Below are 23,885 nucleotides of genomic sequence, written 5' to 3' on the forward strand. Positions count from 1 at the left end.
GAATTTAGTTGATACTTGTGGTGTATGATGCAATGTGTCTTAGCTGAAGTAATTTTTGCTTGTTGAAATTTAGAAATTTTCTCTGTTTGTGCCCCCCCAGTACGTTCTGCACCCCACAGTTACAGAGTACATGTCATTACATAGTTAATCATTATGTAAAAATATGGCTCATGAGTCTGGGGGGGGGGGGCAAATAAGATGCACCCATTATGCTGGGGGCACAAACGGAAAAGATCCTAATTTAATTAACATGTACAATTTATTATGTTGTTTGTTCAGGAGTGAAGACAGCTTTCTGCTTGAAAAGAATTCTGTTTGAAAAAGCAATGGAGGGCAAACTGGAAGACATGAAGGAGGGCATCCCGGTTTCTAAGGATACAATTCTATCCTCCATCGCATTCAAAAAAGTCAGACAAATACTAGGTTTGTTCACACCTTACGCTTATGGAGTACAAATACGTGCCTCGATTTGGGGTCTTTCCCTATTATACCCCCCATGATATATTTGTTCCGACCCCTCTTGAGGGGGGAGGAACTATCTACTCAAATGGGTTTTTTTTGTTCAGTCAATTTTGGCCGATCGATATATTCATCGTAGAGAGTTGAGACTGGTATCATTAGAAAGCTTGTCCAGCGTAGAATATGGAATTAAAAAGACTTTTTTGATTTTCGTTTTTAAGAGGGAGATATCGAGGTTTAAACTTTCGAGAAAATAGAGTGAATTCCGTTGATTTCATTCACATTTTTTCGGAATTTTTGATTAAAATTTCGCCAATTTTGATAAAATTTAATGTTGAAATTTAAAATTTTTCAAGAAAATGCTGTTGATTTTACGTTTAAAGACAAAATATATTGTCGGTTAGTTTCATTGGATTTTTGTCACAAACTCCGGCTAAATATTTCACAAAATTCAAGACTTTTTCATCAAAAACAGCACGCAATAAGTTTCTTTAGTCCACTCTGATTAAATTTGCAGGAAGTACACACCCAAACACCACTAACACAATCTTTGTAGACTGAAAAAGGTGCTAATTCCACTTCAACTTCCGTTAAGAGTGCTCTGTAAATAAAATTTTGCCGTTTTTTGCTAACTTTATTCGTTGATTATCAAAAACGCAGCAATTATTTTCGATTTTTTAGCTAACAAAATATCTATATCAATGACATTCCAAAAATTAAATATCCTTAGTGAATAATCATAATTAGCAGGACTAGTAGTGTACCAATCTTGGACCGTTACAATCCAAAAATAATTCGGACTGTCGTCAGTCAGTTTTTAACAAAAAAATACGATCTTTTCTACATTAATTAAATAAGAGAACATTTCAAATCAAAGCTCACTAGTGATAGGTCCTATTGGCTTCCTAATTAGCTCAAAATTAATATATTTAGTTGATTGCTTGAAAGCTTATGGTCGTTTTGACTTATAAAAAATTTGATTTTTAATTGAAAAATGGCTTATTGAACTTTGCCTCCATTTTTCTCTTAATTCGGTCAACTTGAAGCTTAGTGTCGGCAATCAAAGAGTGCTCCTTCTTTCTGCTGAATTAAAATTTAGTCCCGATTGTGGTTTTACGCCTAAGTTATGGTGTTCTGGCTTCGATACTACTAGATTTCATAATTTTTTTTAATTTTTAGGTATTTGCCCATTTTTCATGTTTTCTAGTTTTGTCAAATTGTCACGTTATTGTCAGTTCATATATCACATTTTTCGCGTTCAAAACAACGCAAAATTGATAATATTTAAATCCTTTAAAATATAGATTGTGTTTCTTTACCGCTTCCACAGTACTTTCTCGAAGAATTTAATTGAGTTTTTTAATTTTGTCTTTAACTGTCGTTTTTACTTTGTCCTTTTAGTCGTATTTAAATTCCTGTACAACGACCCGGTTTGATTGGCTTTTCCTGGAAGAGTATTTGAGCCGATTTTCTGATATTAGAAGATAGATAATGGCTTTCATGACTTTGAGAACAATTGTTTTCCAAAATGAAAAAAAAAAACATTTCAAATTCGCAATTTTGTTCCTTTTATTTTCTGTTTGTTACCTGTTCTCGTTAATAAACGGCTAAAGATGACTTTTTTGTCAAGAACAGATGTCAAAAGACATTGGTGTCACAAAATCGAATGTTTTTAACGAATTCGTTATAACTTTACTGGCTTCGACACGGGTTTTCCACAAAAAAAAGTAAATTAATTTTTGATTTTTGTCATATTTGACGTTCTTTTTGTGGACGTAAGACTTGTTCGGGATATTTGCTGGTCGTGAGGGCTTCTTTTGGAAGAATAAACGAACTTATTCAATTTTTTTTTTTGTAATTAATGGCTTTCATGTCTTTGGAAATAATTTTTTTCGATAAAAACAACTATTACATAATCTTGCTTTTCTTTCTTTTTGGTCTAATTGTTACCTAGTTTCATTAATGAGAAGTCGCAAAATATATTTCAAGGGAAGTTGTCAAAAGGGATTGGTGTCACAAAATCTAATTTTTTAAGAGAATTCGTTATGACTTTACTGGCTTCCACACGGGTTTTTCACAAAAAAAAGTAAATGAATTTTTGATTTTTGTTATATTTGACGTTCTTTTTGTAGACGTAAGACATATTCTGGATAAATGCAGGTCTCAAGGGTTTCCTTTGGGAGAATGGACGAACCTATTCAAATTTTTCCTTATGTAATTAATGGCTTTTATGTCTTTGGAAATAATTTTTTTTCGAAAAAAACAAAAATTACATAATTTTGCGTTTTTTTTTCTTTTTTGTCTAATTGTTGCTTATCTTCATCAATGAGCGGCCACATAATACATTATCGGTGAATGTTGGACGAAGGTGCAATCGAACATGTTTTGGGGGCCAAAGTATGGCTTTACGGCTTCCAAAGCATTTTCTGGCAAGTTTCAATTGATTTTTATTTTGTTGTCTATTTGTTGTTGTTTTTGTAACTGCATAAAAAATTGAATACCAAGAGTTCTTAATTACATTCTATAGAAGCATTGATAATTGTAAACATATGGGTCATTTTATTTGATACCTAATGGTTTTCATTAATTTGAAATTAATTGTTTTTTTTTAAAATTCAGTGAATTTTCTAGCTTCAAAGTTTCTGTTTTTTTTAGTCTAATTGTGATCAAGCTTTATTATGAACTGCTGAATAACCATTTTTTTGGGTGAATTACAACTTATTTTGTTTATTTTCAGTTTTATCTGACGCTATTTTGACTTTGTTATTAAGTTTTGTTTTTTAAAACGGACATAAATTTTTTGATGTAATTATTGTTTGTTGTTGTTGTTTGATTTTGCCGTTCGTCTTCGCTCGTTTTCTTAATATCGGCATATCTCATCAGTCTAATGCATCATTTTTTACCCCACTCAGTTATTTGCTTTGGAGGCTATCATTTCGTTCATACAACTGTTTTTTTTTAAATACTTGAATATTTTGTTTTTTTTTCATCTGTTCCTCATTTGGTAGACAATTATGGCAAAATTGTGGATGAGCGGGGTCGGAACCTTATGTGCGATCGCACATTACCGAGCCGCCTTGTTTACATCTAATATAGCAAGACCCTCAGTTTAAAATCGCCCGCAAATTTTCACCACAAAGTTCTATTTGATGAATATTGCATTGGTATACGCAATGGAAGAGACCGATTTAAATCTATTTGTCGATTGACAGGTGGGAGAGTGAGGTTCATGTTGATTGGAAGTGCCCCCATTTCTGAGAGGGTGCTCAACTTCTGCAGAATAGCAATGGGCTGTGAGATACTAGAGTGCTACGGACAGACAGAAACATGCGCAGGTACTGCAAACTTTTTTGGTTACAAAAACAAAAATGTTATTTGTCAGAAAATCAAAAATCAACACAGCAAAATTTTATAATATTAATGTTCAACCTGCATAATCATACCTAATTTCATTTAACTGTGTTTGTATAGTAAGATAGTATGCTATAATGTAAAGTTTACATGCTATAAATCTCTGGAAATGGTTTACATGCTAAAATAAATGGAAACAAAAAGATCAAAATTATGAGTTGCAATTCAATTAATTCTAGTCCTAATCCCAAGTTGTATTTCCAAATTAAATTTTACGTAATGAACTCAGATAGTTGTCCTGTAAAATAACTCGAAGAATTTGTCAAGAACTTAAAAACTCATGGCATGAAAATCTAAAAACAAATGTATACTAATGAAATTGTAATGTGCTAACTTGGATGTTCTTTGCTATAATCTCAATAAAAATGAAATTTTTTAAAATGAAACTTTGTCTGGCATGCTTTTGAAAAGATATTTGATATTTTTCCAGCAACAGCTAGCATGATCGATCTTATATTTCCTGGCACTTATTTTAATTGAGCTTGCATGTCAAGAAAAGCATTTTTTCCAGCCATAATTTTTCACTAAGCATATAATTTTGCAGCGGCCTTTGGAACCTTACCCTTTCATTATGACGCTGGTCGGGTGGGTGGTCCTTTGCCTTGTTGTGAGTGCAAGCTGGTTGACATTCCGGAGATGGATTACTACGCTGATAAAGACCAGGGCGAGATCTGTTTCCGAGGACCCAACATGTTCAAAGGGTACCTCAAGGACCCAGAGAAGACAAAGGAGACAATTGACTCCAATGGATGGGTTCACTCAGGTCAGTTGTTCAGAATTCCATGCATTCATATTGATCAATATTTCAACTGAATGGTTTTAATTATTCCAGTAACGTAAGCTTTTCACAAACTTTTGCAATAGTTACTACAAAAAATAGCAGCTCTAGACCAGGGAAAAAATTTTACAGAAAAGATTCAACTATCTGCTTTCCACAATGTTTGTTTTGATCGTTTCGATTTACACTGGAAAGCAAAATATACTAACAAAAATTTCAAATCACTTGCGTGCCTACTTTATGGAAATCGGCTTGTTTGTTTCTGCAGGTGATGTTGGTGAGTGGCTTCCAGATGGAAGTTTGAGGATCATTGACAGATGTAAGAACATGTTCAAACTGGCTCAGGGAGAGTACATTGCACCTGACAAACTAGAGGTAAGCAGATTATAAATTGATGGTCCGGGCCTCCTTGTTATAAACATCTGAACTCCAACGCTTTGTGATTATGTCGTGATCAGTTTTTCCCCGTTAATAAACAAATTTTCTCAACAGCCTGAGAAAAACTTAAGTTTTGTGCTTTGATAATTGTTCAGTTATCTGAATAATACATAGGCAACTATTTTTCAGAATCCCTTCAAATTCGAGAACTTAATCATCGTGCAAGATCTTATTAACTTCTTACTACGTTGTCTTGTAAGTTACCTGTATTTTCTTTTTTGCATCTTCTTTTCAGATCTTTATAATGGGATAATGAGACCGATAAGCCCATAGTCAATTTAATTACTTTGAAAGTTCTTAGTCAGAGCAATTAGATCCTTACGCGATAACAAGTTCAGAATTACATGGCATGTATTGTTTTATAACAGTTTGGGAAAAAACCCACGGAAGATACCCAAAAATAATAGGAACAAAAACCACACGTAAAGAAAGCCCCAAAGAAAAAACCCGAGGAAATAAACACCCACTTGACTGTCAATAACATGTAGCATCAATAAAATTGAATTAAATGGATTATATAACAACACAATCACACAGATAAAACGCAAAAGATTAAAACAGTTTCTCAAAATGACATATTCGAAGCCATTGCTCGGAGTACTCTAATCGCTCATATTCATGTGCGGCTCAACCAATGCGTTTTATTCTGCCGTGACTTTCATTTTCTCTTATCGAAAACAAAAGAGAACAAAAATGTGGTTTCTACGGTACTTTTCTGAGTGATTTTTTAGTTGGGAGTACGTTTCTATTGACCCCCCTCTAGTTTACCACTGTTTTGTTACCATGAAGTTCATATTTTATAGAGGTCTGAAATTATTTCCTTGGAAACAATTGACCGAATCAAATCTAATTGGGGTCACTGAAATGTATAAATCTTGTTAAAGCGTGAATACGTTATACAGAACGTGAAAACTCGGTGTTGAATTACGTGAAGTTTTATGCATGCGTGTTTAAATTTCTGCTGGTTTTTTTTTAAAATCACATGGTCCTTCATTCAATGTTAACATGGGTTTTTTTTACCGTCGGGTTTTATATCCGTGGGTTTTTCATGGGGTTTTATTTCCTATTATAGACACAGGGTGGTTTTTTTCCGTTGGGTTTCCTAGACCCGTTTTATAAGAAAACATTCAAAGGAAGAAGAATATCCGTAATATGGGCGGATTCAAATCTTGCAAGACTTTTGCAAGATGAACCATAAATTGTAAGATTCTTGCAAGATTTGAAACGTGGCATATGAGACATTGTTCCAAGCTGTTCCAAGGCCCTAAGCCGATTTTTAGACCAGTTTAATGTTTCATGAACATATCAAAACTCTAATAGAAAGAAAGGCAAGCCTTATTCAAAATCTTGCATCCATCTTTATTGCTAGAATTGTTATATATTACATATAATGACCTGAATGGTATTTATTTGTATTCCACTTTTAACGAATTTATGTCCATTTTAGTCCGGCTACGTTCAAATTCCTCTAATTGCCCAGATGTTTATCCATGGGACAAGTTTAGAGTCTTGCATAGTAGCCATTGTCGTGCCCGATGAAGAAGTTCTCCGCACTTATATCGACCGCAAACAGGTTTCAGCCAAAAAAGACGACAGCTTTGAAGATCTTTGCAAATCTACTGAAGTGAAAGCCCTAATAATGGAAAAAATAAAAGACAAAGCCAAAGAGCTCAAGTTTAACTCTCTAGAAATTCCAAAACAGATTCATTTGAGTCACGATTTGTTCACGGTTGAAAACGATTTGCTCACACCGACTATGAAGAGCAAACGACATGTTATGAGAAAACATTTTGAACAAGAAATCAAGCAAATGTATGAAATTGTAAACAACAACATCACCAACACTGCTTGAGATTTGGAAGTACGAATCGAAATTTTCAAACGAACCAATTCTTTGATGATTATGATTTGCATATTAATTGTGCTTGTAAATGACCTGTACAGTAAATTGATTTTGTAACATTTTTCCTTATTTGGATGATCAAAACTTGTACCCTACAAATTGATCAAGTCTTCTTGATAAATATGTTTTTGTCTCTGTATTTTGCCCAAGTAATTTTGAGGCGGTAAGTTTAATTCAAAATGACAAGGCAGCTATGACTAAAGCAAAACTGGGAAAATACGCATTGATGAGATATAATTTATCAATTTTCTGTTGTTCGTTTGAGCTTGACTGGTTGAGTACGCTAATGATAAAAATAACAGCAGTATTAATAAAGTGCGTTGGCAATTAAAATTCCAGCCCGCCAAATGTCAAGCAAGTTCTGAAAACGTGGCAAATGGGCAAAAAAAGCAAAAAAAAAACTTCACTATACTTCATTTGTTAGCCTAAAAGTTTTATTTATTTACCATGTACAGTCTTACTTTATATACCTAGATTCCAAATAATATTGAAACTATGCATAAAAAATCTACAAAAGTGAACTCAAAGTTTTTGACACACCAAAAGATCATACTATAATATTCGTTCTCTTTGTTCGTTCTCTACACTTATTTATCCTCTAAAAAACGCGCAAAAGTGACTGTTTTTACAGCTGGCCATATAAAATATAAGAAGACTTGAAGCAAAAAGATGTCCCTTATCGGATTTTTTGTCTGTGTTGAGAACTTGCTCAGTCTAAATTGAAAAAATATGTCATTGAGAAAGAATACTTTAAAACAAACTACGCAAAAGGGATCCAGAAAGCTTGCAAGGTAAAACAGTAATCTCGAAGCTGCACGATTCCAAATAAACACTATTTTAATATCTTGACTTGGTCTCAAACGTCAATCATTTGCAAATGAATTTTTAAAGGTTTTAATAATTTCGCAAATTTCTGCTGGAAAGGTATCTCTCGGTAAATTCATGTTTACTTCCTGAGAAAAATGGGCCTGAGAAAAATGGGCCTTTATTTTATCTCTTAAGATAGAGGCGGCTTGCCGAATTGTTTGATCCGAGTTTTGTTTTGCTAGAATTTATTCAAAATTCGACATTTTTTAGGACCAAATTTTCTTTTTTAGCCCACTTGCTTTAATTTTGCCGAAAGTAGATACCTTAAAACTGCGGCTGATTATTTTTAAGCTAACGATGGAGCTAGTTGTACGTCGCTGGCTTTGAGAGTCTCTGGAATAATGATTTTGCCCGCTTTTTGCGGATTTAAACTTGAAAATTACACAAAATGCATTTTTTGGCAGACTGAAAAATTATGCTAAAAATTGACCTATTTTGCAGCCATTTGTACAAATGAGTATTTTAATAGACGTGCAGTAGCATCTTGTCTGATCTTGACCTCGCCATGGATCCTTACAATAAAAATATAAAGGATTTAATGTGGAGCGACATTTTTTCAAAAAAAAAATTCAGTTATGTAAGTGTTTTTTATGTAAAATTTTTTTTAATTACAGGAATTACAAATCAAGGCTCAATTAATGACATATACTACTTATGTGTTTCCTGAATTTTGCTTGCATTTGTTATCTTTTTGTAGCCCAATGATTTACTGTCCCCACACAAACATCTACTTAATTATAGGAGGTATAAATGATCCTCGACAATTCTTTCAGTTGTTATCTATTGTCTGTTATGACTTTGAATATTTCTGTTTCAAGAAAATATCGGTTAAATTTTGAAATCCGCCACAAATTTACCTTATTTTTTTCAACTTCGGGCGCAGTCTCAGTAAAAACAGGCAGAAACCCGTTTTTTGGGTTAAAAATTAATGTCTATAACGGGTTTAAGTTCAACTAAAGGTCTCTTTGTTTTGATATTACGCATTTTATTTTTACTTTTTGAGCATAATTGCATTTAAGAGTTCATTTTGTTTCTCTGTCGAATTATCTTATTATTGACAAGTCCAATTGATGCAAAGCGTAGAAGGGAGAAGGCACAGCGTTGGATAAAGGAAAGGCGTATCTGGATTTGTTAATAGCTTTTGATATATAGTTTGTGCTTTTTGGGCTGAGACACAGTTATCTCGCAAAATTTTATGCTTTTCTTTGTTTTACCAATGTTTTTTTTTTCCTTTTGTTGTTGTACGCCATATACCTTATAACAATTTGTCTCAATTGCTTCCCCAGGTCGTCTAACTCAACTTAGTTAAGGATTTCAGTTTATAGCTACTTGTTGTAATGACTTTAAGATTGATATAAAATATTTTCAGTTGTAGCCATTTGCTTTCATTTTTGTAACCATGTAAGTCAATCTCACGAAAAAGAAATCACTTTTTTCTCATTCCAGCACTTTTTTCGCGCTTGGTTATGCGTTATGGCTGTTTGCTTCGACCATTAATTTGGTATAAGTTTTCGAGATTACTACACTGTTCAAATTTTGGTTTCCTTATTGGTGTCATGTCTAAATAGTCCCTTTATAAAGCAGACTCTTTGATGTGGAAATGAGGAGAAAGCGACAATTTACATTCTTGCAGGTAACATCTTACAATTACAGTGCCTTGAACAATGTGATCTCGTAAAATTGTTTTGAAGTTTTGACTTCTTTATATATTCGTTGATTTTTTGTGGGGTTGTGACAGTCTCATTATTAAAAGGCCCTATTGGCTTCCTGGCGTATTGCAATTTAATCCATCGCTGTTTGTTGAAATCTTAAGTCTGTTATGACTTTCGGAAATGTTTGTTTTCAAAAACATCATTATGAAATCGTCATTTTTTAAAATTCCCGTTTCCGGTGAACTATATTTTAATCTCTATAACGGTTTTAGCTTCAAACATTTGGCTCTCGGCTTTGTTATGTTTGTTATTACGATAATTCATAAAATATTTGAGATTTTTTTATATTTGTACGTTTTATAGGGTACTCTTTATCTTTTTAAAAATTGATATTTATTGTTACTAGGGCTGAGAGCTTATTATACTAATTTTGCAAAAGTAGCGTGTACCATTCTTCACAATCTAATTACGGGTATGGTAAAGACCAGAATCAATTTTTTTTACTCACTAAAAAAAAATAATGGAAAAATTTCTAAAGTTCAGGAAAACAACGAGTACACTGTGCACCACTGAAACTATCAGTGGTGAGTGAAACATTTTGTATCATTTCCGTTTGTGCCCCCCGCCCCTCTGCTTAGAGGATGCATATTAATTGCACCCTCAAGACGCACTACCAAACTTTTACGAAACGAATTATTTTGTAACGACACTTTCTCTGTAACTGTGGGGAGCATTACGTACTGGTACACACTGGTGGGGATGGGTGCGCAAACGGAAAATAGCTGGAAATCAGAAAGTACTGGGGAGGGGGCACAAACATGCACAGACGAAAAATAAATAGAACTCCAGCCAGTCTAATGGCAAACAATAAATACAAGAATTTTTTCTCTTGATTTTATATTCCGTTGAATTTTTGAAAAAATACGCTCAACCGAAATAAACAACATGGACTCTATCTAAGTTTCGATCTTTAGAAATTAAGAGAATGTTAAATTCTGTGAAAACAATTGGAAATCAAGGTCTCCCCTTATTTGAAACTGCACATTTATTCTCTAATTACTTACTCTTTTTTAGTCGATCAGGATAAAACATAAACGCCAAGCTGTTAGTGACAATTTTTCAAATGGAAATTGTTTATTTAAATTGTTCGCTCAATTTACATTTTTCGATTTTTTGAATAAACCATTTCAAAATTGTATCATATAGAACAAGTTTAAATATCAAAACTATAGATTTCCAGTATTTGTTTTCAATGTATAGAATTAATTTTTGAATGATCATAGTGATCTTCGAACTCAAAAAAATCATATTTAGGCAAAGAAAAAAACGTTTTAGAATATTGGGCTGCTCTAAAGAAACCGCTAAATCTGCTATAAATTAGGCGAACTTATTAGGACTATAGGTTTGCAGTATGAATTGAAAAAATTATCTATTTTTTGCAAACCAAAGACATATGCGGTGCAAAAAAATGATCGGAAAGTCCATACCTCTATTTTTGTCAAAAAGTCAAATTATCTGTTTACGGAATAATTCCATTATTTGAAAACATTTGAAATAATACTGTTTTTTTATCAGCAAAGAGGTACCAATCGACCCCGATTGGCCGACATGTAAACTTTTTGTTAAAGACCTAACCGAAGAAATTTTTTTATTATTGCAAAAAATTTAACGGATTACCTGTATAAGCAGATGATCTAAATAAAATGAGCTTGAAATGGTTCCAATGAAATGGTGAGAAAAACAAACATTGAAATTAGTGTAAGATGTGGCTTAAAATAACAACAGGGTGGAACCCTGTATAGAAATTAGGAAAATAACAAGCAAAAGCGTTAGAGTAACACATCATCAAATCTAGGCCCAGCAAGGTTAATCAGTAAACAAAAATAAGAAAATATTTCAGAGTTTGATATCGTGTTTAATTTTCAACATCAAATTTCTGTAATAACTTCAAAGCATTTGCGCTGAAATATTTTGTGTCACGAAGCACTTGATAGCCACATATTCCAAAAGAAAACAGAGCTCTTGGCCAACATCAATAAAGATTTAGAATGTAGTCTTAAGGCTACTTACTTCTACCAATTTTAACACTTCGTTTTTGCCAATTACGGATGATCAACAGAAATATTCCAGTTATTAAATGCTATCTGAACCATAAAATAAAATTCGCCAATTTTTAAGATGAAAATTTCATCCTAGCAACAGATATTATCAAAACCACTACAGGACCTGTATTAATTATTTTGCGGGACAGAGTCACCGAATGCAGCCAATTCTTCTAAATTATATACATATTTGGCTTGTTACAATTGCCCCAGTGAAATTCGAAATTATTTACCAATATTTATTAGACACATTTGACTCATGATCGGAGAATGATCAGTTAATGATACCAGAGATTCCGTAAAAGGAGAATTTGCATACTTATTTAAGATGTTTAAAACCAACCTGACTATTACAAAAAATTTTGTACGAAGTTTTAATTTTTTCATAGTTTTCACCATACGCTATCAGTCTATAAGACGCTAAAACAGTCCTATTGGCCAAAAGCAGGAAAAATTTTTTGCTGAATTTTCTACAACAAAAATTAAGTTTTCACACTAAACACACTTCTATAGACTCTCCATATTTCCCTCCACCACGGCTTGGTAAATAAAACATATATATATAATATATATAATATATATATATATAATATATATATATATATTTATATATTATATATATATATATATATATATATATATAATATATATATATATATATATATATATATATATATATATATATATAATATATATATATATATATATATATATTATATATATATATATATTATTCACTGTATTAGTGAAACAAATTTGAATATTGATTCATTTTATGCACCATTAGGTTTTTGATTGTAAGAACTGTGACATATAAACATTTCGTTTTGCAAATCCATTTAGATTTTTTATTCAATTCAAGATGGAGTTTTTTCAATTAGTGGAGTTTTTTTACCCAACGGCGCGAATTTTTTAGACATAATTTGAAACAATGAGTGCAACCTTGTTTCATTTCCTTAGTAAAATGAAAATTTGAAACTTGTTTGAGCTGTTTTGATGATTGTTTTTTTCAAACAATTTTTCATACATTGCGGCCCATCAAAAGCGGGGAAAAAATACCGTGAGGGGACAGGAAACGCTTCATATATTTTCCATCGCGTGTTACAAAATAACAAGGCGCATTATGTAACACAACTAAAAGCAGAAAATAAGTAAATGACGCTTGCTTAGACGCTTTTTTAAACGCACGCACAATTTTTTTCATTAAAAGCGAGTGGTCTTGTTTATATGTTCGTTTTACTGCTTTAGTGTAAAATTTTTACCATCAAAAATACTTGCTTGAACTAAACTAACCTCAGACAGAAACGAATGGTTAAACGCAGCGCTTCTTTAGTCCTTTTCCGAGCAGAAAGAAAAACTTACTACATTTGAACAGATAGTTTTTTGAGTTCTGGCTGTTTATTAAAAGCAAATGCACGGCATAATTAGAGCTTGCAACTTCAAATTTGGTCATAAATTGTTCAAATATTGTCGTCACCGAAATTTGACTTGATAGAAACAAAAACAAAGCAAAAAAGTTCATTCAAGTTTTGCACATTATTTTTGAATTCTAGCAAATTTGTACCATAAATTATTGCAAAAATTTATAATTTTATAACCAAGATTTATAACCTATAGTTATGACAGCTTCCGCTACCCAAGTTGTGGACCCTTCGAAGTCTCCGCCTCCTTATAATGGTGATTGGAATCAAGATAAATCTGATCAAAGCAAGAACAGATCCGACCCGGACCATCAATCGTCTTCAGCCGAAGTATCTGTCCAGGGGGAAAAAGACCCAATGAGTTTTCTCAATTGTGGCTGTTTGGAGAGACTAAGTGACGTCATCACATCTTCTATTGAGAAAGTTTTCTACAAGTGAGTTGATTTACACTGCACACGTTGAGAGGTCGAATATTTGAAACCACTTACAAAGTCAATGTTGGGGGGGGGGGGGGGTAGAGACCACAAGAAAGTTCGGCTCAAAAAACAATAAATAGAGTTGAGATGTAGAGATTACGGACTTAGGTAGATTTACGAAATACGAATTTTGGCCAAAATTGTCTGTGAAAGGACCGTGCTTGACCGGAGTCGGCCATGAAAAGACTTATAAAATATAATGTAAGAGGCATTAATGAACTAAATGTACGGACGCATATCGTTAATATCCTCCTTGTTCATTTTTCATGTTTTTTGTTGTTTTTAGTTAATTTTGCACTCAAATTAAATTAGCATTCTTACAAAAGAAGACATTGTACAAATTAATGATTCTATTTTGCCTTTTAGTGGTCTCTGCGTATGATCAGAGGTCACTCCGGACTCGGATCTCAACCTCAGAACGCGTGTGCATTAGATAAATTTTTCAAATCTGAAATCGGACTAACTCAATGCTGCTTTTATTTTAATTTTACACTCTGGCTTTCAAATTGAGGATTTGAAGTGTTCAGTGTTATTAAAATTGAAACATTTGAAATGAAACATTTGATTGCACAAAAACATTTTTTGTTCAATAAATGGAAAAAAATTCCTGACAGCGAGACGTACAAAGAATTTAAGCGCTTAAGAAACTTAGTTAATAGGAGAATAAGGGGGGCGCACAACAATTTTTGCATAAATTTCTTCCAAAATTTACCAACAAGTAAGGAACAATGGAAATTCCAAGGTTGATGAAATCAGATTAGACAGTGGTGAAATTTCAAGGGAACCAAAAAATATTGTCAATTGTCTGATAAGATCATTTGCTAATCTAGGTGTTTTCAAAGGTTTGGATATTGGTTGTAAATACCCTGATAAACTTAAAATACCTGAATTCACATTCAGAACTGCGACTAGAAAAGAAGTTTATTCAGTCATTGACTCGCTGGACGATAACAAAGCAGCAGGACCTGGTGAAATCTCAATTCGACTCATAAAGTCTTGCAAATTAGCTATAGGCGTACATCTACAATTCACCTTAAATGAGTGCATTAAGGAGAAAATTTTCCCAACTAAAATGAAACTAGCCTATAAAACACCAACTTTCAAAAAAGGTGATAAATTAGATAGCACAAATTATCGACCAATTTCTGTAACAAAGTTTTGCAAAAATTTTTGAGCGCCTCCTTCTGAATCAGGTGACGGAGTACATTGATAAGCATAAAATTATAAACAAAGAGCAATTTGGATTTCAGAAAAAAAAAGTCTGCAACTGATGCAATTCTAAAATTGGTTGAAACAGTTTCAGCTAATTTAGATCAAAGCAAAGAAACTGTTTTTTTTCTAGACCTTGCAAAAGCGTTTAATTCCATTTCGCATAACATTTTCTTTAAAAAAATTGAAATGTATGGTTTTTCCCAGGAAGCGAAAGAATTACTGTTTTTATTTCTTGCCAACCTCAGACAAAAGGTAAAACTTAATGGCATATTCTCTGATTGTGAAATTTTGAATCACGGTGTGCCACAAGGAACTGTTTTAGGACCACTCATTTTACTTTTATATGTGAACGATTTCTCATCTAATATAAGCACAACAGAAAAGGTAATTCAATTCGCAGATGACACAAATATTGTCTGTTGTGAACAGAAAAGTAGCTTACATGAAAAAGTCACCGAAATTTTACAAAAAACAGAAAAATATGTAGAGATGAACAAACTAACTTTGAATACAAACAAAACCGAATTAATCTTTTTCTAGCGCGATAATTCAGATTTCGAAGCAATTTTTTACAAAACGAAGTTCTCACAACACAAAAAAGTTGCAGATACCTTGGTATAGAAATTGACAGGAATCTTAGCTTCGAGGAGCAGCTGATTTAAACCTTGAAAAAGATGGCTCATGCTATAAGATCAATTTACCTTAAAAGACATCAAGTTCCCCTGAACGCGCGAATTCTTCTTCTAAAATCACTTGTGCTTTCACACTTATCATTTTCGGCAATCTTTTTTCAAAATTTATCTGCAAAAAACCTAAAACGTCTTAACCGACAGATTAAATAAAAAGGTGTGCTTTCTACGCAAAAAGTATGACAAAGCAAGAGATCTGCTAATCCAGACAAAGAGCCTACCAGCTGAGCTAAAAATAGCAAAAATGTCGCTAATCAAATTTCGTTATGATATCGCTAGGCCAGAAAATTCTGAAATTTTTCACGGGTATCTGAGTCTTCATCAAAATACTCGAACAAAACAATTCAAAATTAGACAAAATGCCAAAACCAGCTTTGGAATGAATTCGATTATTCGTCAATGCGTACAAAAATGGAATAAATTACCACATTGGCTTCGGTTGGCAAAAAATGAAAACGTTTTTAAGAAAATGTTGAATGATTTCTTGCTCTCACAACATGAAAAAATTCCTTTGAATAGTAAGGTAGGAGCTTTTAAAAGTTATTTTTATTTTTAGGAAGAAAACAATCAAAAGAAAATTTAAAATGTGATTCTTTAAGAAATTTGTTGATTTTTATTATATTATTATTGTTTGAATGATTTGAAATGTTTTTTTTTCAGGTATATTTAACCGTATGGTTATAATTTTAATTTACTTGTTGCAAAAAAAATACTTGATGGCTTTAATTTCAGAATTGGAACCCTGACGGGAACTCGGCCTTGGGCTTCAATGCTAATTGTCTTGGCTTTCTTTGCATTCTGCATGTTGGGGGTGCTCCGGTGGAAGACGGAAAATGACAACACGAAGCTTTGGGTTCCGAGAGACTCTCGTGCGTGGGATGACAAGAGACGAGCCAGCGTGTGGTTCCCTCAAAACCTGAGACGACAGACATTTCTCACCCAACATAGCAATGTGTTGACTGCGACAGTTCTGAGCAAAGCTTTGGAACTTGACGAAAAGGTGAGACATTAACGAAAATAAACCCAAATTAATTTCGTAAAGAGGATAAATAACGAATTAAAGCAAGTTCGAACCACGAGTTTTCTTTGAAAAGAGTAAAAATATTTTTCTCCAATAATTCAAGTTTTTTTGTCACTTGTTTTCTTTTGTAATTGGTGTTTGTGGAAGTCATCTATTTATACACAAGTTATCTAAAGATTTTTTTCTCTGTGGATTAAATGAGTAAATTCAGTTTAGCTAATGCTTCAGAAACAATAAAAATCAGCTGGGAGAAGTTCTCCAAAATTTGAGTTCTATCAAAAGGAGTTATAATATAAAATAAAACATTGAATACACTCAAAATTTCTTATTTATTTCACTATTCAAATAGCATAACACAGCTGTTACTGTTACAAATGAGGCTAAGTGACAAGACAAGAGAAAAATAGATGCGGGCAAAAGTTTTAAAAAATTAGCTTCTATATCATGAAATCAAACATTGTCAAAGTCAAACCAATGGATATGAATTCAAGTCGTTATTTGAATCAATCACGCCATATATGAGTGCAATGATATCTTTACGTAATTCATGTCACAAACTGACAAGACAACAAAAATAATTTTACATAACTCGAAAATCAGTGATGTCTTTCGAGACGAAAAATTTTCAAGTCACCTGAACTATTAACAACTGTTTGAGAGGTTCAAACAATTGTACATGCAATTCTAAGTGAATTGTACTATGTTTTACATGCTTCCCTGAAAAAAAAACAAAAAAAACACTGAACACAGAGGTAAAATTACCGCACATGAGTTTATTCATGAAACGGATAAATTTTATCAAAGGCTGTTTTCTGGCTCCATTTTAAAAGCAGTTTGGGAACGATTGATGCTTTGAAAACACCATCCCATCACTCCTTTTAATACTCCAGCGCGACAAAAATCACTGCCTCAGTTTGGCTTTTCGTTGACTACGAATTGTCTAAAAAAAGCGAAAAAACCTAAAACATACCCACGTGCAGTATGCGTCAAGTGAGTACTCGTTTCCTTATATACATACTTAAAAGTTTTTTGCTTCAGAAAAGAAAATAGGACACAAACTAATGAAAAGCGCACCAATTCAATTCACTTTCTGTGATAATAAAAAGTATTCTTTTGTAGGAATGGAAAGTTAAACTTAAGCATTTTTCGGAAAAGAACCAAATTAATTCTGACTTTGAATTATTCCCAACACAAAAGCGAATTCTAAATTTGAAACTGTACAAAGATTATAATGGTGAAGAAATTTAAACTGATGAGAACGGTTGAATAAGTAAATATGGACTCTGATAAAGATTATATCACAGATTGAACATCAAAACTCTCACCCACGTAATATTGGATTAGAAACCCAAATTAGGGGCCTAGGTTATCAAAGTCATGATTGACCTTCTGAAAATTTTTCCCAAAAAAGCATTTTTCACACAAAGATTCGGAACTTTTGGTAAAAATAGGACTAAACTATCAAAACCAAACATAGATGAGCAGTATATATACGGCTCAACTTTAGCCAATTTTTGTAACCAAAATCAGTCTGAAAATAATTATATTGTCGTGATAATCCGAATTGCGGAGTAAATTTTATTAGACGAGTGAGTTAACAGATCTCTGTCGTGGTACTGAAAATTATAATAATTGTTTGAACTAGTATACTGTGGTAACTATAATTTTCGTTAAATTAACTTATTAAATTTTGAACTACTTTCTTTTTTTAGACATTTTCTTATAACTTAGTAGAGCTCAAACTGTTATCTAGTAGGTAATTGCTAAACGCTTCGATACTTGGCACTCATAGGCATTTGTAACTAGTTGTTCTGAAGGAACCATAGCCTGTAAAATTTAGGACTGGGTAAGACTTAATGGTTTCTTTCGGTTTTCTGTTAATCAACAGCGTAATTGTACAACTTTAGTAACTTCACTATACATCAACGAGGATCTGAAATCATACTCAACCTAGCTTCAATTTATTGGATTTAAAATAGTTTGGTGACTAGTAAAGTAGTGATCAACGAATCAATAATTAGGTTAAGTTAGGTTAACGAACTGGAGGACAGCATCGAATCCCGGACGACATCAAGACGATTGATTTCTGAGAGTATTAATCGGCCAAGCTCCTTCTAGGAGACCGCATAGTGAAGCCACTCTGAAGGTAGGACTGCCTGCTCGTAGAAGACTGGGCTAGTTAATTTAACCCATGTAGTATGGAATGGTGAAACAAGTAGACAGTTAAAAAGGTCTGAAAAACTCGAAAATCAGTGATGTCTTTCGAGACGAAAAATTTTCAAGTAACCTGAACTATTAACAACTGTTTGAGAGGTTCAAACAATTGTACATGCAATTCCAAGTGAATTGTATTATGTTTTACATGCTTCCCTGAAAAAAAAACAAAAAAAACACTGAACACAGAAGTCAAATTACCGCACATGAGTTTATTCATGAAACGGATAAATTTTATCAAAATCTGTTTTCTGGCTCCATTTTAAAAGCAGTTTGGGAACGATTGATGCTTTGAAAACACCGTCCCATCACTCCTTTTAATACTCCAGCGCGACAAAAATCACTGCCTCAGTTTGGCTTTTCGTTGACTACGAATTGTCTAAAAAAAGTGAAAAAACCTAAAACATACCCACGTGCAGTATGCGTCAAGTGAGTACTCGTTTCCTTATAAACATACTTAAAATGTTTTTGCTTCAGAAAAGAAAATAGGACACAAACTAATGAACAGCGCACCAATTCAATTCACTTTCTGTGATAATAAAAAGTATTCTTTTGTAGGAATGGAAATTTAAACTTAAGCGTTTTTCGGAAAAGAACCAAATTAATACTGACCTTGTATTATTCCCAACACAAAAGCGAATTCTAAATTTGAAACTGTACAAAGATTATAATGGTGAAGAAATTTAAACTGATGAGAACGGTTGAATAAGTAAATATGGACTCTGATAAAGATTATATCACAGATTGAACATCAAAACTCTCACCCACGTAATATTGGATTAGAAACCCAAATTAGGGGCCTAGGTTTTCAAAGTCATGATTGACCTTCTGAAAATTTCTCCCAATAATGCATTTTTCACACAAAGGAACTTTTGGTAAAAATAGAACTAAACTATCAAAACCAAACATAGATGAGCAGTATATATACGGCTCAACTTTAGCCAATTTTTGTAACCAAAATCAGTCTGAAAATAATCATATTGTCGTGATAATCCAAATTGCGGAGTAATTTTTATTAGAGGAGTGAGTTAACAGATCTCTGTCGTGGTACTGAAAATTATAATAATTGTTTGAACTAGTATACTGTGGTAACTATAATTTTCGTTAAATTAACTTACTAACTTTTCAACTACTTTCTTTTTTAGACATTTTCTTATAACTTAGTAGAGCTCAAACTGTTATCTAGTAGGTATTTGCTAAACGCTTCGATACTTGGCACTCATAGGCATTTGTAACTAGTTGTTCTGAAGGAACCATAGCCTGTAAAATTTAGGACTGGGTAAGACTTAATGGTTTCTTTCGGTTTTCTGTTAATTAACAGCGTAATTGTACAACTTTAGTAACTTCACTATACATCAACGAGGATCTGAAATCATACTCAACCTAGCTTCAATTTATTGGATTTAAAATAGTTTGGTGACTAGTAAAGTAGTGATCAACGAATCAATAATTAGGTTAAGTTAGGTTAACGAACTGGAGGACAGCATCGAATCCCGGACGACATCAAGACGATTGATTTCTGAGAGTATTAATCGGCCAAGCTCCTTCTAGGAGACCGCATAGTGAAGCCACTCTGAAGGTAGGACTGCCTGCTCGTAGAAGACTGGGCAAGTTAATTTAACCCATGTAGTATGGAATGGTGAAACAAGTAGACAATTAAAAAGGTCTGCAGTAACCTGAAGTTCCTGATGGGCAATGTCTGAACGTTCTATCAAGTTGGTTAATACTCGTCTGGTTGGGTTGTGGAGTGAACACCGACGAGCTCTTCACGTCATCTACTATTTGTTTTAAGTAAATTGGTTGATCGACTAATTAGAAAGTGAATTGAGGACCTGGTATAATTCTCAATCTTAGAGTCACTAATTTATTTCATTTGGTAAAACACCTCTTAGAAGCTAAAGTAACATATAACAAAGAGAAGCATTACAAACATATTCTAATATCATCATTTTTATTGGCAATTGACTACAGCCCCTGAAAATACTTTCTTTAGGACTTGAACGGAGGGCCTGGTATAACCCTTTAGTCTAGTTAAGAGTAGTAGGTTTGTGAAGTTACTATCCAGGGCAGCAGTTTTCTCTAAAGGTAGATTCTAGGAACAATTGTGGAATTGTGAATAGGGTAAAACCTCCACCCTAAATATTCAGATTCTATATTGTCGACCACAGAGGGATTGTTCTGATTAGAAGGCGGTTTTGCATTTTACAAGAAAAAGCAACAAATTAGAAATTGAGAGAACCGATGAATTAGATCTTTGGAATACGTTCCAAAGGTTAAACTCATCTATATATTTTTTTTCGTGTCATTTGGTTTTACATCGAAAATTACTTCAATTACCAAAAATGAACAACGCACCAAACAACCAGCAACAGCAACAACAGAACCCTGCGAACAATCAGCAGCAAATAGTCGTAGCACCACCCCTTCTCACCCCCCTCCGATACCCTAGCCGCGACTTCGAGAGTTTCGAAAGATGGGTTTGACACTTCGAATCCATGTCAAACGCCAATAATTGGGATGACCAGAGACAACGCAAGGTTCTACCCACGTGTTTGAACAGTTATGCGTTAGAGTGCAAGAACAACCAGCCCCGACCATAGCGAGAGTTCTGAACGCTCTTAACAACAGAATCGGCAACTTTCCGAACGCAAGGAGTGCCCGCACCGAAATCAAAAATCTTCAGCAATTGGAATCAGAGTCAATCCAAGAGTTCTCAAGGCGAGTTCGTAAGTTAGGAGAGGCAGTCAATGCTCATCTTGATGTTGCAAGACGACAGGAAGCTAACAAAGATGCCTTTATGGACGGACTGTTGGACAGCGAAATCAGATATACACTCCTGAAGGAAGAACCGGGAAGCTTCAATGCAGCTACACAACGGGCCATTGCTCTAGACGCCATCAGTAAAGTGGAATCCAGTCGACTGCGGGGACAAAGAAAAGGACATGTGAGACGGACAAAAGGTGAACAAGATCATGACGAGTCAGTGACAGCTGACTTTAGAGCACTTAACACCAGTCTGTCATCGGATTTCAATCAAATGATCGAGTTTCAGACCAGAGGCTTCAATAAGATGCTAGAGCAGCAAGAGCGACATACACAGATCAAGGAGAAAATTCTTAAGACCAAAAGAAGATTTCTATCCGAATCAAGTCAACCCAGATTTCAGAGTAGAATTCGGGGAAGACCGGAAGGCTTTCGACCCAGAACGTCTGCGATGCAGTGCTATAATTGCCGCGAGTTTGGGCACTTGTAAAATCAGTGTCCACAGAAGGGAACAATACAACCGGATATATCCGCAAACTTGGACACCGATAGACCACCGATCGTAAAAAGCATTTTACAGAGAGCGAACTCAGAGCAAGTGAGCAGTATCAACAAAGTTCAAGCCGAAGCAGTTTTGGGCCTACTGTCTACGTGATGGTTGATCTTGACGGAGAAAAACACAAAGCAATAGTGGATACTGGGAGCAATGTGAAAATTCTATCAGAAAAAACCTACTCACAGTACGAACAGCGTTCCAAACTCCGACCATTCCGAGAACAAGTTCTTTCGGCCACCAATGATCCTTTCAAAATATTTGGCGTTTTCACTGGCGAAATAAATTTCGACACCGGGGTTAAAGTGAAAGCCGATCTCTTGGTGACCCCAAACACAGACGTGCCTTTGATACTTGGGACCCAGGTGATGGAGGAGAATGAAGTATCAATCGACTTCCATTCTAAGCAGCTGATGATGGAGAAAGAAAGCAATGTTGTAAATTTGCAATTTGCCTATAAACCCGAAGTAACGAGGCACGTACATCTTTGTGAGACGAAAGCAAAATCCGGTCTTGATCAAATCGAAACAACGGAAGAAACACAGCACGGGGTAACTGCAGAAACAAACTTAAACCTCTCATGCAATGAAGAGTTAGAACAGATTTGTTCTTTAGCAATTCCAGACATTAACCAACAAACAGACGACAGAAGTACACTGCTACGAGAGTTCAGAGATGTGTTTGCAATGAACGACAACGAACTTGGACAGACACACTTGGTTCAGCATGAAATTGACACAGGTGATACGCTGCCCATCAAGCAATCAAGCTTGCAGCCCATAGATTTGCACCTGGAAAGATCACTGTGGTTAAGAAGGAGATCGAGGACATGCTGGCACGAAACATTATCCGACCATCAAACAGCCCGTACAGAGCACCAATCTTTCTCGTTGCCAAGAAGGATGGGAGCAATCGAATGTGCACAGACTTCAGACGACTAAATGAAGTAACAAAGAAAGACGCTTTTCCCCTTCCGCGAATTGACCAGATACTGGATCATCTTCACGAGGCAACGATTTTCTCAAGCCTCGACCTAGCCTCTGGATATTGGTAAGTCCCATTAGCTGAGAGTGCTATACCAAAAACTGCGTTCGTCACTCCCGATGGTGGACACTACGAGTACCTCAGACTTCCATTTGGACTTTGCAATGCACCGGGAATCTTCCAGCGACTTTTGACAAGCATCTTCAATGAATACCTTTTCTCGTTTGTCCTCATTTTCTTGGACGACGTTCTGTTGTTTAGTAGGAATGTGGAGGAATACAAAAAACACATGCGCCTCGTTTTTCACGCTCTTCGCCAGGTCAATCTTAAAATCAAACCCATGAAATGTTGCCTCTTTCAAAAATCCTTAACCTAAACAGGATACAAACTGAGCCCAGAGGGAATTGCACTAGATGAAAACAATCTCATTGCAGTACGGGACTGGAAACGACCAGAAAACGTTACCGGAGTGAGGTCTTTTATTGGATTTTGCTGTTACTACAGACGTTTCATCAAAGACTTTGCTGGGATAGCGAAACCTCTTCACCCAAGAACAAAAAAGAACAGCCGTTTCAATTGGAACCCTGAATGCCATAATGCGTTCGAGAAACTGAAAGAGGCTTTGATTGATAGCTCAGTACTCAAACATCCGGACTACAACTCTCCTTTTATCGTGGACACGGATGCAAGTGACCACAGTCTAGGGGCAGTACTCTCGAATATTGTCGATGGAGTAGAATACCCAGTGGCTTTCGCTAGCAGAGTTTTGATGCCAGCAGAATGTCATTACTCAACAACAAAAAGAGATGCATTTGCAGTCATTCAGGCGATGAAATGGTTTAAGCCTTATATTTGGGGAACTCAATTTGTGCTCAGAACAGATCATGCATCGCTATAGTGGTTATTTAGACAAAACAATGACGGGATGATTTTCAGGATGCT

At 34.5% G+C, this 23,885-nt stretch overlaps 2 protein-coding genes across 2 annotated transcripts in view; both read left to right on the forward strand.

Annotated features, from left to right (window-relative positions):
• The window catches only part of LOC142335852 (long-chain-fatty-acid--CoA ligase 1-like), a 32,820-nt gene extending 25,692 nt beyond the window's left edge, over nucleotides 1-7,128 (forward strand). Inside the window, exons 8-12 of the mRNA XM_075384179.1 lie at nucleotides 280-423; nucleotides 3,672-3,794; nucleotides 4,415-4,633; nucleotides 4,917-5,023; nucleotides 6,534-7,128. Of these exons, the coding sequence (XP_075240294.1) occupies nucleotides 280-423; nucleotides 3,672-3,794; nucleotides 4,415-4,633; nucleotides 4,917-5,023; nucleotides 6,534-6,938 (998 nt within the window). The 3' untranslated portion in view covers nucleotides 6,939-7,128. The remainder of the gene's footprint in view (nucleotides 1-279; nucleotides 424-3,671; nucleotides 3,795-4,414; nucleotides 4,634-4,916; nucleotides 5,024-6,533) is intronic.
• Nucleotides 7,129-12,811: 5,683 nt separating this feature from the next.
• LOC142335853 (patched domain-containing protein 3-like) overlaps nucleotides 12,812-23,885 on the forward strand; it is a 44,120-nt gene continuing 33,046 nt past the window's right edge. The window contains exons 1-2 of the mRNA XM_075384180.1: nucleotides 12,812-13,465; nucleotides 16,141-16,408. Coding sequence (XP_075240295.1) covers nucleotides 13,230-13,465; nucleotides 16,141-16,408 — 504 coding nt within the window. The 5' untranslated portion in view covers nucleotides 12,812-13,229. The remainder of the gene's footprint in view (nucleotides 13,466-16,140; nucleotides 16,409-23,885) is intronic.

This window comes from Convolutriloba macropyga, chromosome 3 (assembly GCF_964194025.1).
Source record: "Convolutriloba macropyga chromosome 3, txConMacr16.3, whole genome shotgun sequence".
Taxonomy (NCBI): domain Eukaryota; kingdom Metazoa; phylum Xenacoelomorpha; order Acoela; family Convolutidae; genus Convolutriloba; species Convolutriloba macropyga.